Source organism: Paroedura picta, chromosome 3 (assembly GCF_049243985.1).
Source record: "Paroedura picta isolate Pp20150507F chromosome 3, Ppicta_v3.0, whole genome shotgun sequence".
Classification (NCBI taxonomy): Eukaryota; Metazoa; Chordata; class Lepidosauria; order Squamata; family Gekkonidae; genus Paroedura; species Paroedura picta.
Window position 1 is genome coordinate 145,859,184 of NC_135371.1, and position 17,674 is coordinate 145,876,857.

Sequence of the window (17,674 nt, forward strand, 5' to 3'; positions counted from 1 at the left end):
CCCTGGGAAGGTTTCCTGAACAGGGAGGAGTTTTTTATATATAAAAATAAAATGTTAAATACTTATTGGATGATAATGACTATATATAGTCATGTTGACCTCCTCCCCCTGCTCAAAATAGCCAATGATGGACCTAGAGATGGTGGAAGGGAGTAAGGGAGTCTGTACACAGCTGTGCTTGCAACCGCATCTGGGGTTTCTCAAAGCCTGAAAAATATTTTCTTGGTTTTCGCAATAGTAAAAATGTTGAGAAAGGCTGGGGTAGAAAAACAATTCTAACTTAACAGCCTTAAACTATTGGAGCAAGTATTTTAACCAGCTGTGTTATTTTATATTGTTTATCTGTTTTTATTATGTTATAACTTAAAGGTAAAGGTATCCCCTGTGCAAGCACCAGGTCATGTCTGAACCTTGGGCCCTCCAGTGTTTTCATGGCAAACTCAATATGGGGTGGCCTTGCCAGTGCCTTCCCCAGTCATTACTGTTTACCCTCCAGCAAGCTGGGTACTCATTTTACCGACTTCTGAAGGATGGAAGGCTGAGCCAACCTTGAGCCGGTTGCTGGGATTGAACTCCCAGCCTCATGGGCAGAGCTTTCAGACTGCATGTCTGCTGCCTTACCACTACTTATCACTTTATAAATCAAAGCCGCAACAATTTAACTTACCTGGATTCAAACGTTTCTGGTCCTTTTCACTGGCATCTGTCATCCATAAGAGCAGCTGCATGTAATGTTGGTATCAACAGAAGTTGGTGTTTAGTAACTATGTATTCCAGCCATAATACCGATGGGCTATGTTGATGTAAACTAATAGAGACATGCCATAAAGTGTTTCTAGGTAGGCCATTGCTTATCTTTTTACATCTTTGCACAAGATTGGGACAAGTGAGTCTGTTAGAAAGCTGGCCACATAGGACTGGATCCCCATATCTATCTATCCTTTATGATGCATATTGACCTTATTTGTATTTAAAGTGATAGAAGCAATGCACATGAATAGAGTTCACACATCTTAATTACTGATAGCAGTAATTTTTGTAATTCCAAAAAGCATTGGATTTTATTTGGGAAAGCAAAAAAAAAAAACTGGGATATTTTGGGGAAACTTGGATCAGAAAAGGCAGGGAGCAGTCTTCCGGCCTATTGGAACTGTCCATAGAGTTTTCATGGCAAAGATACTGGAGTGGTTTGCCATTTCCTTCTCCAGTGGATCACCTTTTGTCAGAGCTCTCAGCTATGACCTGTCCGTCTTGGGTGGCCCTGCACGGTATAGCTCATAGCTTCACTGAACTACGCAAGCCCCCTTGCCACAACAAGGCAGCGATCCTTGAAGGGGGCTAGAAAGAAGGAAGGACTCCCTGGAGAAGAGCCTAATGCTGGGAGCGATCGAGGGCAAAAGAAGAAGGGGACGACAGAGAATGAGGTGGCTGGATGGAGTCACTGAAGCAGTAGGTGCAAACTTAAATGGACTCCGGGGAATGGTAGAGGACAGGAAGGCCTGGAGGATCATTGTCCATGGGGTCGCGATGGGTCGGACACGACTTCGCACATAACAATAACAACAATAACAGTCTTCCGGCCAATCAACTTCCCTTGCTTTTCCAGCCTGATTTAAAGGGACTGCAGAAAAGATAACAAAACAGGGGTGAAGGATGAGTTGTTGCAGCTCAGCTGTGTTTTGTAACTTCGTAACTCCTGAGTAGGCTTGTGCATCAGGGGCTCAATTTGGCTTCAGCACCCAGATTTTCCACTGGATATAATGGAGAGATGGGGGCACCTTGTTTCAGAATCCCTGGAAGTGGACCCTGTGGTTCACTCACTGTGAAATTTGGAGGGGGGTCAGGTGAGAGACTCCCAGAAGTATCCTGAAAGTTTGGAGGCTGTAACTGAAACCCCCACCCCTCCCAGGCTCCAGGAAAGGTGGAAATGTCGGAATTCTCATTGAAGTCAATGGTGCCATTGATTCTAATGGGCGTTGAAGCTGGATCGAGCCCCTGGTGCACAAGCTTGCTCCTGAGGTTTCCCATTTTTTTATCCATCTCTGATCTGTTGGCCCTGAAAATCCTGGATTAAAGTCCTTTGCTAATATTAGGATGCAGGGTTGGCTTTTTTGAATTCCTTACCAAATTTGTTTTTAGTCTAATGCAGTGGTCCCCAACCCCCGGTCCAGGGACCAGGACTGGGGCTGCCCTGCCACTCTGCCACTGGCTCACTTTTGGTACTCTCAGGCAGCCACCATGGCTGGAGCTTCCCCTCAGCGTGGCACTGTGCAGCTGCTGCTGGCAGCACCCCCCAGTGGGCGGCAGGAAGTCAGGGGCACTGGCGGGAAAGCAAGCAGAGCAGGAGCTCAGGCGGCGGTGATGTCCCTCGGCAAAAGACTACCCCCCCCCCTCCCGGGCCTCAGTAAAATTGTCAAGCGCTGACAGGTCCTCAGTGATAAAAAGGTTGGGGACCACTGCTGTAATGGATCTAAATCCCAAACTGGGGTGGGAGGAATGCACATCCCTCCTTATTCTGTGCTGGGATGAAACTTGGGAATCGAAGATGGAGTGGGGAGGCTGTAGCTAGAAAGGAAATTGACATAGTCTTGCTTTCCGTCTCCTAAAGTAGCTTTTGGGTGGTAGTGGAAGCGCACAGCAGGCCTGGGGTACAGGTGGTCTCTGCTTTATTTTCCTTGGAGCCACTGCTTCAGTACAGTTCAGGAGCAGATTTGCAGGGGAAAGGAGTAAAGATGCCCTCCCCTATGTTCAGTCACGGCCTACAGGATTCAGCAGTATGCGTTTTCGTCATTCTATACAGTCATAATTTCTTATGGAAGAATGGACAAAGAAGAAAAAACAACTGCCTACTTTGGACAAAAAATGGAAACACCATATTGTTGTTAGGTGCAAAGTCACGACCCCATGGATAATGATCCTCCAGGAAACACCATAAGATAAAGCTTTTCTTATTACAGCATGCTTCCACTAAGAAAGGCTTTCTTGCACTTCCTCAAGATGTCCCTTATAAGAAAATTCTAAGAGGCAACAGCAGAGAAGCCATGAAGATTAAACCCTGTCCCTGTTTGCATCAAGACAATTTAAGCTTACCAGTACACATTCCAAATGAACATTTTTTTTTAATGAGCAGTCAAGTCATATTCTAGTTCTTGGAAAAAATTATTTTGATGATGAATCTGCCTTTAGCAACCTATCCATGCTATAAATAATAATCTATGTTCATAACAAGGTTGTGAGCCTTTTTTTTGCAGCAAAGAGTGTTGTAATCAGCCATAAGTATGGCATTATTTTATGTAAAGTAAATCTCTATAAAAATTGTTACGATAAGACTGGAGGGAAGTAAGCAGTGTGGTCCACAAGGATTGCTACTGGGAGTAGTCTTTGTTCAGAAATGATCTGGAACTATGGCTGAGTAGTGTTGTGTCCAACTTTCCAAATGGCACCAAGTAAAGTGTGTTAAACGTTTATTGGACAACCTGACTACATACGGTCATGTTGAACCCCCCCCTCTCACAAAATGACCAATGATGGGGCTGGGAGGAGGGTGAGAAGGGAAGGTTCCCTGGGAGAGTGTGTACATAGTTCTGTTTCCCAGCCATGTTCTTCACAATTGCAACACTTCTGTTGTTTCTTGAAGCCTAAAGAATATTTCAGTGGTTTCTCAGTGGTAAACAGAGAAAGGCTGGGTTAGCAATGCTCTGGGTTCCTTCCAATGCTTTCTTTTGCTTTATTTGACAAGATCTTTTGTCAGTTTCTTGGTAACAGTATGGTTGCACCTAAATGGTGCATCTGGGTGTCCCAAGCACTACATACCAGGGAGATTACAAATACAGAATCCAATATGAGCACACAAAGATTGTTTAATATATTTTTCCCTGTTCTTCCAATTCTGACAACACTTTTAGATGGCATGGAAAAGGCTAAGGCCTTTCAGGTATTGCCACAGATAGTACATCCCTTTCAGGGACCTCTCTTTCACCATGCACACTCCTTTTTTCCTCCTCTCCCCTCTCCCCCCCCCCCAGCCTAGAGCAGGCAAGGCTCTTAACAGCCACTGCTGTTTTAGGACCCAGGCTAGAGAGGACTGAGGCTTCCTGAGAACCAGTCTGCTCATTCTTCAGCCTTAGGCCAAGGGTCATGACAGCACATTAGACTCTGAAAAAGTGACTGTCTCAAAGGTCACACAATGCCCATTGTGACCAAACAGTAATTTTGCATCTTGTAGTAGAACTTCATATAGAGAAAGAGTCACTGTGTCTAATTGCAGAACTGGGCTCAGCTGGGCTCCAGGGAATAAGTGCATTTTCTGAAAAGTCAGGAGGTTTTATGAAGAGTTGCAGCCACTGGCCATGCTACACTTCAGCTAATGTCCTGAGGAAGGGCCACCTAGAAATATGGCCCCTGGAATTCATGGGACAAGGGTAGCTTGGAAAAAAAAAACTGAAGTTAAAGGGTAGGGAAAATGTAGCTTTATTTAGGGTTAATGGACTTCTTCAGTGCAAATTAACCACTGCACTAATCCCTTATTAAATAAAAACAGCTAGCCAAACTTATTAATTTTGAGGGAAGCTTGAGCATCAGAGCATTTGTATTAAGGAGGCATACAACTTTTTAGGAAGCTTTCCCAATATGTTCCCTATGCTCTTATTAAATGAAAACCCATGATCCTGTCTCCTTGATGAATGATTTAAAAAACAATGAAAAAGCTGTTCCTTATTTCTTTCTCGGCTACACATCCTGCCAGAACTTTGATTATTTTGTAATATACATAGGCATTTCTGCACGTTAGTAAAACTAGTGTTGTACCTCCTGAATGGCAAAGCGCTAAATTTTATTGCGCTTCTCAGCCCCTCCTCACCTTTTTGCTGTCTCACCTTTGTCTGCCGCCTTTTTGCGCATCTCACCCGCCACATCTGCTTCTAGAAATGGCAGAAGAGACCAACACACCTTATATGTGTTGTGTACGGTTAAAATCATAGTCCAGTAGAACCTTTAAGACCAACAAAGATTTATTCCAGGCGTGAGCTTTCGAGTGCAAGCACCCTTTGTCCTTTAAGACCAATCTTTTTTGGTCTTAAAGGTGCTACTGGACTCTGATTTTATTGTGCTACTTCAGACTAACACGGCTACTCACTGAATATCTTTGTGTAGGGTTGTGTGTGGCAGCATCCAAATCGACCATTCCAGGCTGATGCAGCCAGTGCCGCACTGCAGGGGGGGGGGGAGGCACGGGAGCTGGTGCATAACTTGGTGCACACATGCAGGTGCCGCATACAACCCTATTGTCTGTGCATCTGCCTGTCAGTCAGTTTCAGGCAACCAATCCCCTTCCTCCATTGACTACAATGGGAATTTCAGCTTTTCTGTCTTTCCCAGGGCCTGGGGGGGCGTGTTTTGAGGTACAGCCTCCAAACTTACAAGGTACCTCTGGGAGGCTCTTACTTGACTCCCCTCCAAATTTCAGAATGAGTGGTCCAAGAGATCCACATCTAGGGGCTCCCGAAGAGGATGGACTCTCCATTGGAAATAATGGACACATGAGAACACCTAGAAGTGGACCCCTTGGACCAATCATTATGGAATTTGGAGAGGATCCAGGGAAGAGCCTCCTGGAGCTACACTGAAAACTTTGGATGCTGTATCTCAACACATCCCTCCCCCTCAGGCCCCAGGAAAGGTGGAAAAGCCAAAATTCCCATTATAGCCAATGGGTGCTGAAGCTAAATTAGCCGGATCGGGCCTTTAGTGGTTCTCAAGTCCTTTGATGTGGGCGAGAGGGGAAGAAAACTTTTGAGAGGCATGCTTTGTGTCACAACACAGAAAAACTTTTTATTTCTGGCATCGCCTATATACGTGTCTGCCTATTTGTTGCTTCCGGCATGTCACTATTTTAAAAAAGAAATTCCTGTCCCTGGGAAAGGGAGGTGGGTGAGAGGGCGGGACGATACAGACAGCTGTAGTGCGTTTGAGCCTCCAAAACTGCCTTCTGCTGGTTGCCTCCAGGCACTAGCACTTTTTAGATTAGTGAGTCCACTTTATGCGATTCCCAAATGCATGCTTTAAAATGGAGGATGTGGTGAGCTGTCGTCTGGCCAGATGCTGGATGTGGGCGATGTCATGCAGAGTGGCCAGAATATAACACCTACATTAGGTAAGCATTTCACTATATCGCATGCAGAAAAGCCCACATTTGTTCTTGCACAACTTTTTCCTCCACACTTCAAGAGCTGCAGCTCCCTAGGAGTGCTATAAGGAATACAGGAAAGATTGGATGTTCTGGTGTTAACCAGAAAATCTTTAAGAATATCTGAGGTGTTCATGCATCATCCAAAACATTTAACCTTGACCAATTATGTGAAGTAGATAGATGTAAAATAGCTCCTTAATCATTAGAAGACTACCAAGCTTTGGACCAAAGACATTTGGTTCTGTTCAAAACATTAATTCTCTTAGTTTGTGGATTAATCAGAAGCAGTGACTTTCCTCGTTCCCTTTATGACTCATCCTTCCCCATCTTGGAGTAGGAACAATACTTGAATCAGGCTCAACAATTTTAGGAATGGGGAGGAGCTTGAATCACAACTGCATGCTGCTTCATTTCCTAAATGCTTGGAAAATAAAATAGTTTCAACCCATAGAATTTCTAAGAGGTGGATTATTACAAAAAACAACTGTGTTCTCTAAAAAGTATAGTGTGGAAATATGTGATGGCTTTTTACGGCATAATCCCCCCCACATTTATTTTGTACAGCTCCTGAGATATGCCCAACATGTTTGATTATTATTTGGTCTTCCACTTGAGACCTACAATGGTCTTCTAAAATGTGACAGATTGTTTCAAACTTGAGAAAGCTGATGAATGAGCTATCCATATTTAGATCAAGAATACATAATACATGTTCTGTCCCAAAAGAATTAAAACATTTCTTTTCAGGATGTGTTTAAAAAAATTTTTTTAATAGATTTTTGTTTGCATGTTTTACTGAGAATGAATTCGATATATTTCATGTTTGCAAAATATGGAATTCTTTTACAAGGAGAGTGATGTGACAAGGGAGGCCATGGAGTAAAATAGTTGTATAACTTGATATCTCTATTTTACTCCATGGTCTCTCTTGTCACATCACTGTAAAGGAACCTGTTTTGATGCTAGGAAGGAAGCCTGAGTCGAACTTGAAACAATGTAGACTGAAGTACCAGGTCTTTGCTGAGAATTTACTAGAACTCCCTAGGAAAGTAAGCTTCTGTAAGTCTGTTGTGTACTGGAAAAGTGGGATATTATTTAATTTTATTATATTATTTCTTTGCTTTCTCACTGAGACTCAAGGCAGATTATAAATAAATTGCAGTGAAATGTGCATTTAAAATGCCTACCCCCAGTCATACAATGTCATAACTTGTCACATTTTTTTCTTGTAGCCCATCCCTTCGTTTGAGGCTCAGGGCAGATAGCATCACCACCAAGATAACATTTTAAACATGATGAGTGGTGGATCAGGGCAATTGTCTTCATATTTCTTTACAACTATAAGCATATTAAAAAGAAAATATGTTTTGATTCATACATGCAAGCGAGCACATGAAGGCAACTTGCACATGGTCTGTATAGAATGCCCCCCCCCCTTTCCACGTGATTCAGAAGATTTTAAACCATCCCTTCCTTTTTCGCAGGCTTGCAATGTTGTGGTTAAAATTATTCAAGTGACTCGAAGACTTGCTTGTGAAAATGCCCTACAGGGCAGAAAAATTTCCACAGTGTTGCTTTTCTATAGATGGCTGCTTGGATATATGAACTGATATAAGACTCCACACTAGAGTCTGTATATAATTTAGTGGTTGCTGAATGTGCAAGGCTCAGTTGCATTTGGGTTGGATCACAAGAGAGTCTTTTCTACCAGCATAATGGCATTTGTGCCAGTGGAATAGCACATTCCTTTTAGTGGAGAAGGGCCATTTTAGCAGATGCCTCCCTCCTACTACAAGGTCCTATGTTCAGTCCCTGCCTCTCAGGCTGCAACCTTGGGGAAAAACCTCTTGAAGACTGATTCAAGTGGGTAGCCATGTTGGTCTGAAGTAGCACAACAAAATCAGAGCCCAATAGCACCTTTAAGACCAACAAAGATTTATTCAAGGTGTGAGTTTTCGAGTGCAGGCACTCTTCCTCAGATTGGTACTTGTAAAAGCAGACAACACATGGTCTGACTTATTAGAAAGCACCCATTCTGTCTTAAAATAGTCTTGCTTTTGCAGGGTGGGTGAAACAGTCAGGTATGCTGGTAAGGTTTGAATTTAATTATAGAAGGGCAAGCAACAGATGGAGATAAGACTCTCTTACTTCGTGCAAGCAGTTTTCCAAGCAAATAAATCATTCTATGAATCAAAGGTAAGAAAGGCCTGGGGAGGGGAATCAGCCTGTCCATCCCCCACGGCTAAACCACATTTGTTCCCAATGACATATTTTACTCCCTGCATTTTGTCCTGACTAGTTTTGAAATACTTTCTGTCTGGTGTAACCAGGAACATATGTTGTACTTTAGTCAAATGGACAAAGCTCAGTTTTGTCTGCCACTAGACTACACTGTTTGATCAGTGAAATATAAGGCTCTTATGGGGTCCATATTCCTTCACTGGAGCTGTTACTTCTGTTCCTTACGTTGTCACTTCTGTCCAAAAGTGACTGGGCTAAGAAGTCCCTCTCTTTCCTAATACCAACATACTTTGCCCTTGTTCTTGACTTTTCAGAGAGGTGCTATAACAAACTTCTTAACAAAACAAGTAGTCATTTGTCTGTCCTAAGAACAGATCTGTTTCTAGTAATGGAATGCTTTATTGTTTACCTTTGTTTTTCTGCTTGTGACAACAATGGCCTGGGTGATTATTAAGTATAATAATAAGCAAATCTACCCTATGAAATATTTTTCATCCTTTAGTGCTTTAAAAAAAAAATTGGCTATCAGTGTCTTGAAAAAAAACAAAGCTCACAAAAGCCTCACAATTAATATCCAGCTGTGTTATATTGGACAATCCTTTGGTTAAGGATGTCAAAGACAGAATGGTATTAAATAATTGTGCCAGGTGTGAGCTAGTGGAGGCACTAGAAGCTGCAAAATATTCCCTTGTGGCCTTTACTGCCATCTCATAAGCATCCATAAGATGTTATGGAAGCTTCATCACAAGTTTTCTGCCAAATTCACTCTAGCTGTCTCAATTCATGTTCCCTTTCATGCAGCTCTGATGTGTACTGGCTAGGGACAGGAGCTGAGAAGATGTTAGCTATGCCAATCCTCCACTAGCACATCAACTGAACCACCAGGGGGTATTGGATCCTGCAGAGCATTCCAGAAACCAACTGGATCTATAAGTCTCCTTGGCCAAGCAGGGTATCAATTTGAGCCTTAAGGGCAAAATAGTCCAGCCATGGCATTCTAGCTGATTGAACTGAACCAATATGTATCCTTATCCTAAAGGTCAAATCCAAGGTGTGGCTTGCTTGATGTGTGGGTCCAGTAACATTGGGAGAATCTTAGTGCTACCATGACAGACACCAGGTCTGGATTCTGCATGGAGCTAGTTTTCACACAAACATTGAAGTCTTCCAGGACTATCAGCTTGAGAAGTTGCAAGGCCCACTTGGTCACCAGCTCCAGGAAACTTGGCAGGATATCTGTGGGTGCGTGAGGTGGTTAGTTCACCAGGCAGATGGTTAAACTCTCCATTGTGTCCCACACCAGGCCTACACATTAAATTCCTGGGATCGTTGGGATGGGGTGTGCCTTAAAGGAACAATATTCTTGGACCAATATCAGAACTCCCCCCCCCAACCTTTTGGTAGGGATTGATTAGAGTGCCAAGAATCTGGTTGTCGTGCTTACAGACATAGTGTGTAGACAAAGGGAGTAATTAGTCACTAGAGTTTGTTGGCTGCCCCTTTCTCTGAGAAATCTTCTTCATCACTTGGCACTGCAGGAGCTGGATGGTCCATGACACTGGGTAGAGTAAGCTCTTTCAGGGTGAACATTTAGCCCTCTCATGTGCCAAGTTCATATTTTGCTCCAGGAAAATACCTGTAGGGTTGGTGTTAAAACCGTGGGTTCAGGAATACACAGAAACTGGTGCCAAAACATGATACAAGAGAATACCAAGACTGCACTGGAAATCCCACCCCCAAAAACCCCACAATATATAAAGTATTCATTTATTGATTAAATTTATATACCACCACTCCCAGCAAGCTAGCTCACAGCGGTTTACCATAACAGCTAACACAATCCCAATAATAAAACCCCCATACAATAAAGCTACAATATGAAATAAATTACAAGTTACAGGGTGATAAAACATGAACAAACTCCTCGCCAACGACTGGGCCACTGTAGCCGATATGGGTATGATCATATATATAAGGATGGGAAAAATAAAAATCAGGGGAATAGATCGTCCAGCGACTCCCGGCTCGTCTACCAACAAGTAGAACAATGGATCTACCTGTGGCTGCGGGTGATTGGACACACTAGATCTCAACTGATCAGATCCCTGGAGGATCCTGCTGCAACCATGCTGTCAAGTCATAGCTGATGTACAGTAACCCCATAAAGTTTTCAAGGCAAGAGGCTAACAAAAGTGGTTTGCTATTGGCTGGCTTTGTGTAGTAACCCTGGTATTCCTTGGTAGTCTCCTAACCAACTACTAACTAGGGATGACCCTGCTTAGCTTCTGAGATTAGTCAAGATTGCACTAATCTGGGCTGCCTAGGTCAGAAGAATCGCTAGGACTACACATTCAGAAATCATATCCTAAATATACTCCTATGATGCAGGTTGTTTTATCATGGAAGAAACATATCAGTTGAGGCTATCATGCCTAAAAGAAGGTAAAAGCATCCTCATCACCAAGTAGACCCTGCTCAGAGGTAGATGGAGGAAGCCACTGGTTCTTTCACATGGTGAATTGGCAATGCTACCTGGAGGGAGGAGAGATCCCCTGTCCACAAGCCTGGATCCCAGAAGAAGGGGATGTTAAGAGAAAGTTATACCCTTACTGATATGGCATCTCTTAGTCCGTATGGTTTCCTTCCTAGGGTAGATAGTCATTTTTGCCAGAGGGAAGAGGGCAAGCAGAATCTTGCGCATCAATACCTAGTTTGAACATTACTATGCCCTCTCCTCCCATAAAATGATATTTTCCTAGGAGAGACAGTGTGCATCAGGTACTCACCCAAGAGAAGCTCCAGAGTTTGTTTCCAGAGGGAGACTTGCAAGTGGATCTACCCCCTGCCCCATTGTCTAGAAACCATCAAACTTGTGGAAAGCTAGCAGGGTGCCAGACTTTCTCCTATAACTGGCAGTCTCTTCCCTCACTGCACTTCTTTGGCACCAGGCAGATGCGGCTTTTTCAGGTACCCCTCTAAGCTTCTTTGTTCCCTCCTCCAGCCTGATTACAGTGACTGGGTTCAGTCTCCATCAGCACCTGTGATCCACCCAGCCCTGCACCACCACTGACTCCCTCCTGAATCACATGGTCCTGTCACCTCCTGAGGATCACCATACACCAATCATTTGTTGCAGTAGCTGAGGCTGGGGTGGCATGAGGCATGTTGGCACGTGTTCCACCAACCAGCTGGCCAGACAGGCTCCCAAGTAGTGGTCAAGTGAGTGCAGGTAGGCATGCACTGGGGACTCCTCAGCAGCAGAGAAGGAGGCAAAAGTGATAAGATCTTTCCAAGGTGGGTGCTAGAGAAGCCAGATGGCCTCTGGGTGGCGAAGGCAAGGTCAAGTGGGCTGGCATTCACTGGCTCAGGCTGTCATCTGCACCTGTGTCTGGCTGCTCTTTTTGGGGCAGTCAGACAAGCACGCACAGGCCTCCACTCCTCTTTTCTGCTGCATACCAAGGCAGATGGAGGGAGCAAGACAGACTCTTCCTCAGGGGCTGAGAAGGGCCCAGTCACATCTCATGTTGCCCTGGGGTCATTTCCTGCTTGCCACACTTTAGATATACACCTGCTGTTGTGGGAAAAGGAAGGGTAGGCAATTGTAAGCCATTTCCTTCAGGTAGTAAAAAATGGAATACAAAAAAGCAGCTGTTCTTCTTTCCTCCTGAGGAGGAAAGCTATGGCAAATCTAGACAGCATCCTACAAAGCAGAGACATCACCCAGCCAACAAAGGTGCATCTAGTCAAGGCTATGGTTTTCCCAGTTGCAATGTATGGCTGTGAAAGTTGGACCATAAGGAAGGCCGAGGATGAAAGAATTGAGGCTTTTGATCTCTGGTGCTGGAGAAGACTCTTGCTAGTCCCTTGGACTGCAAGGCAAACAAACCGGTCAGTCCTAGAGATCAGCCCTGACTGCTCCTTAGAAGGCCAGATCCTGAAGATGAAACTCAAATACTTTGGCCACCTCATGAGAAGGAAGGACTCCCTGGAGATGAGCCTAATGCTGGGAGCGATTGAGGCCAAAAGAAAAGGGGACGACAGAGAATGAGGTGGCTGGATGGAGTCACTGAAGCAGTCGGTGAGAACTTAAATGGACTCTGGGGAATGGTAGAGGACAGGAAGGCCTGGAGGATCATTGTCCATGGGGTCGCGATGGGTCGGACACAACTTCACACCTAACAACAGCAACAACAATGAAACCATAGTTAACAATGTTGTCACCATTGATGCGTGAATTGTTGCATGGAAGTGTTGTTGAAATTGTTGTTACTGGTTGTTGAGACTACTGTTACTATTGTGTTGTTTGAAGTTGTTGAACTGTATTTACCCCTATGTTCCATATAAAATGCCCTGAGCCGCAAGGGAGGGTGGTGTAATAAAAAAATAAACAAAAATTTTCTTACTCTCTTTATGTAAAAGGTTCTGTTCTCCTGTTGATTCTATTTTGCTTGTTTTGTGTTTAATAAATAACTTTAACTGTGTTTATGTTGTTGTCTAGTGAGTACATCAGTGTAGTTTTTTTTGTCTCCTTGCCATTCCATAATTGGCTGGGTTACTAGGCTAAAGGCTCACAATATAAAGGCTTCTATTATCCAGGAGTTAGTAAGACTCCTCCTGAAAAGAGGGTCTTACTGGTGTCAGCAAAAAGGAAAAAACTGGACAGGGGGATGTTTCAAAGTTGCCATCAGTGGAAAGAACTGCACTTACCCCCAGTTCACCACACTTATACACTCACCTGTAGTAGTTGTGATCAGTGGTCACCGGGGACCGGTCAACGCTTGACAATTTTACTGAGGCCCGGGGAGTGTAGTCTTTTCCTGAGGGATGTTGCCGCCACCTGAGCCCCTGCTCTGCTTGCTTTCCTGCCAGCACCCCTGACTTCCTGCCGCCTGCTGGGGGGTGCTGCCAGCAGCAGCTGTGCCGTGCCACGCCGAGGGGGAGCCCAGCCATGGTGGCCGCTGGAGAGCACCAAAGGTGAGCCGGCGGCAGAGTGGCAGGACAGCCCCTGTGGCAGCAACCGGGGAGGAGGACGAGGAGGAGCCGTGGCCTGGTACCAACTGATCCACGGACCGGTCCCGGTTCCCGGACCAGGGATTGGGGACCACTGGTTGTGATGGTGTGAAATCTAGCTTATACTGTTGCAACTACAACTTTGTTCAGGTGCCTAAGACAAAGCTGACCAGCAAGTACACACTAGAACTGGAACCATAAAAACCCAACTGATAACAGGACCTTCAAAGATTGAATGTCTGTAGTGTAAAAATTATATTACTTTTAATGTGCATAATAACTTTAATAATAACTTTAGGAATTAAAAACATATATCCAGCCCATAGGCTATTGCAAACCGGTATGCTATGCACTATGCGAACCAATAGGCTGAAATTGTTGTCAGTTGGGTTTTTATGGTTCTAGTCCCCCCCCCCTTTCTTTTTTTTGGTTTTGTCTTAGCAAGTAGACACAGTTGTCAGTAGATAGGGTCTGCCCCTCTTTTTTTTGTTTGATTATCAACTTGTTCTTGGAGATCCAGACAATGTTCTACCCACTTACTCTATCTGTTAATGGGAAATCACATTTGCTTTGCACTGATTCTGTAATACCAAAACTGAAGGTAAGCAGATATTATCAGTGTTGTTATGCGAGACCCTATCATCCCATGTAAGCCATTTTGAGCTGTCTGAAGAGTGGGATGGAAGTAGAGAAAATAAATAAGCAAAATTAATAAGATGCCATTATACTAACAGTACAAGCCAAAAAACCTGAGAATAACCTCTATTGAGGAGAGTCAAGTAGGATTCTGAGAATACATGCTTAGGATATCCTTGCCAGTCATAATAGTGTCATAAAATTTCTTTAATAGACTGTTATTAATGAGGTGTGAAAAGACTAATATTACTTTGGTTTATCTTTTAAATAATTTTTTTTAGCTTGTGGGACACTGTTTAAGATTTTCCAGATTATTTTAACAGTCAGAGTTACTGTTTGACATATGTTTTTACTAGAGATAGCCAACACTGAAAACTGTATCACCAATATCAGGAGTTAAGGAACAAAGCATACATGGATCATTCATAAATATGCCAATGATGGACTTGGAGATGATTAATGCCTGAAAAATCTAGTTGTATGGGAGCTGCACCCCCCCCCCGCCACAGTCATTTTCCTTTAGGAGATGTATCATTTCCCCACGACACACTCCATTTTCAAAGGGCAAGGGTGTCTGTTACTCCACGTTTCTCCCTTTTCTTTCAGCAGCATTTGTTGGGTGAGGATGTTTTTTTCCTTCTCCAGATGTGGCACTTTGTTCTGCTCTCAATCCTAAACTAATCTTGAACTCTTACAGAAATGGTGGCCTCTGCAGGACAGAAGCTGTCTTACAACTTTATCTGCAGAACTGATGTGCCCATGAATGACACTGCTGCAACTTGCAGGGCCATTTCGCACAGAGCTCAAAGTGGCTATTTGGTTGCTGTTTGTGAAATCGCTACTTTAACTAGCGAAATGTAACTAGCTGTGCCCGTAACGCACAGCTGCGGTTTTTGCGGAATTTGGCACTTTCACTTCTCGTCAGTTTCGTAACCCACAGGCTTCCGGTCTCCGTCTTATCGCTACAAAGGAGGTCCCTTTTTAGCGCTTCTGGCCTCCCGTGGCCGTCAATCAAACTGCAGGGACACCTTTGACCTCCACCCAGAAGCCGAAATTGGTGGGGTTCCCCTTTTTTTTAAAAAAACCCCGAAAACCCCGTAGTAACGCATCATCGTTAAATCATTGGCGCCATTGGAAAGGGTTTTCTATTGTTTTCTATGAACTAGAGTTTGATGCATTGATATGTGCAGAGCTACTACAACCTCAGTCACTCCCGGGCAAGGAATGTCGTGGAGCGTGCCTTTGGACGTTTGAAGTCTCGGTTCCGTTGCTTGATGTCACGACTCCATGTGCATATAGACAATGTGACTCGGTTGGTCATCGCATGTGTCATTTTGCACAACATCTGCGAGGACAAGGGACATAACATCCCCTTCCCTGTGGCTGAACAAGAACCTCTAGTCCTTGAGGATACACCAGACATCCCTGAAGCCAGGAAAAAAAGGATCTATGCGGAGGGGTGCAAGGTTCGGGACGCTATAGCCACTCACCTATACAGAAATAGGAGACGTGTTTGATCGTGTTTTCTACTCTGGTGTTAAATAAAGTTTTATGTTCTTTGTTTAACCTTGTCTTGTGCGGTTTGTCTTTTTAGCCAGCAAAAAAACGGGGATTCTCTGGTACAAAAGCACTTTGACAGACCAAAATGCTAACTCCCCGCTGAAATTGACAAACACAATGCGGAAGCGCTGAACAGGGAAAGGTTGGGGAGGCGGGTAGCCAGGAAGTATTGGCGACCCCTGTCAAACTGGAGGATCAATCCACTTATGTTCCAAGGACTAATTTCATTGGTGGGCAGCTTTGATACATTTAAAATTGGGGTGGCCGATCGGAGCAACGCAGATTCGTTGCCCAACCGTCATTCCAAAGATGCCGAAGCCACGGAAGGGCTCCTTCTGGCAGCGCGCCGAGGCTGAGGCACTTTTGGAGCTGGTTCTCCAGTCCAAAAGCGTTGGCCGCCTTATGGCCAGCACCCACTGCCACACCAAGGGTGTTTACCTGGTGTTGGCATCCAGGATGAAGGAGAGGGGCTACGTCCGGACCTGGGAGCAGGTCCGGACAAAATTCAAGCGGATAAAGCTCGACTTCCTGAACAGCATAGAGCAGTGTGGGGGGGGGGGGTTCCGCAGCCCAGTGGAAGAACGGTATTCCACGATCTGATGGTCCAGATCTGGGAGAAGGCTGGGAAGCCACCCCTGGAGATAAGGCGACATATGGGTGAGTGCTGCCCTCGTTATGTTTTACCCTAAAGCATGCATTGAATGTCTAGATGCCTCTTTCCCCTACTGTTTCCGTTATATTGGAGAAAGCATTAAGATGCTGTCAACTCCTGCTGACATAGCCAGCCAGTACTGTCAAACCACTTTGGCAATGCACTTTGGCTCTGATTGTGGTGTGGCCATCAGCTGTGTATTATGTTTGGTTTGCGTGCTTTTACTTATGAATTCTCTTTGACTTTGCCCAGCCACACAATCTCCTGTCAAACTCGCAGTGGCCAAAGCAGTTGAGCGTGAGGAAGAGGAGGAAGAGGGGCCTTCCACCTCAGCACAGGCTGCAGGTGAGAGTTATAATTCTTTAAGGGAGACCCATGTGTGTGTACCCCCATGAAGCCATAAGGGAGCCTGCTGTGATGCTTTTATTAGAAGTGTGATTGAATTCATTTTATTTGATTTCTATAGCAGAAACAATGGAGGCCAGGATGCGTAGCATGGAGGCCAGGCTGGCATCCTTGGAGGGGCTCGTAGAGCAACAGCGCAGGGACTGTGAGTACTGCACCTGTGCTTGGGTGTGGGTTGTGTCACTTTAGCCTATATATATGGCTTACCATTTGTTTTTAACACATTTGCAGGGCAGGCAGAAGTGGCTGACCTTAGAGGGGAGCTGGAGAGGCAGAGGCAGCAGAGGGAGGAGGAAGAACGTAGGTTATGTTCCCCACCGCCCAACTGTGGCTAAGGTCATTAAAAACTGTATCCATGTAAACTCCAGATTAAAAAATATCTGTGGCACTAATGTGTACCTGTTTTTCCTCCCTACACAGTGAAGAAGAAGGAGGAGGAAGACCTCTTCAAACGAAAAGTCAGGGGCACAGTGACCCGGTTGGGCAAAAGGCTGAGGGAGATGACAGAGGGCGGAGGGAAAGGTGCTGGTGAGGGGAGCAGTGGGACTTGAGTTTTGTTTTGTGTGTGTGTGTGGGGTGGTGGTGGTGGGGGGGCTCCAAGTTACATTCCCAGCTGTTTTTCCCCTGTTAAATATATCTATTTTTAAAAAAAAAATTGGATTTCTTGGGGTGGGGGGGTGGGGGTGGGGCTCCAAGTTACATTCCCTACTGTTTTTCCCCTGTTAAAAGTTTTTTGAAAATAAAATGTTATTACTACTTTTCTGAAAAAGACTCCAGTGTGACTCCTTACACTCGCACACCTTTCACCCCACACTCCAAAAACTCCTTGAACTGACACCCCTCCAACCTCCAACCCACACAACAGATCCAGAATAAACACAATCACTAGAGAGGCCGCTTTCGGCCTTCCTAATTCTACAGTAGGGTACACAGAGACAGAGTCAAAAATATAAACTTTATTTTTCAAACAACAACAAACACAG

At 44.6% G+C, this 17,674-nt stretch overlaps 1 protein-coding gene across 1 annotated transcript in view; it reads right to left on the bottom strand.

The window, feature by feature from the left end:
- C3H17orf58 (chromosome 3 C17orf58 homolog) overlaps positions 1 to 1,382 on the bottom strand; it is a 42,417-nt gene extending 41,035 nt beyond the window's left edge. The window contains exon 1 of the mRNA XM_077328418.1: positions 668 to 1,382. Coding sequence (XP_077184533.1) covers positions 668 to 728 — 61 coding nt within the window. The 5' untranslated portion in view covers positions 729 to 1,382. The remainder of the gene's footprint in view (positions 1 to 667) is intronic.
- Positions 1,383 to 17,674: the final 16,292 nt, after the last annotated feature.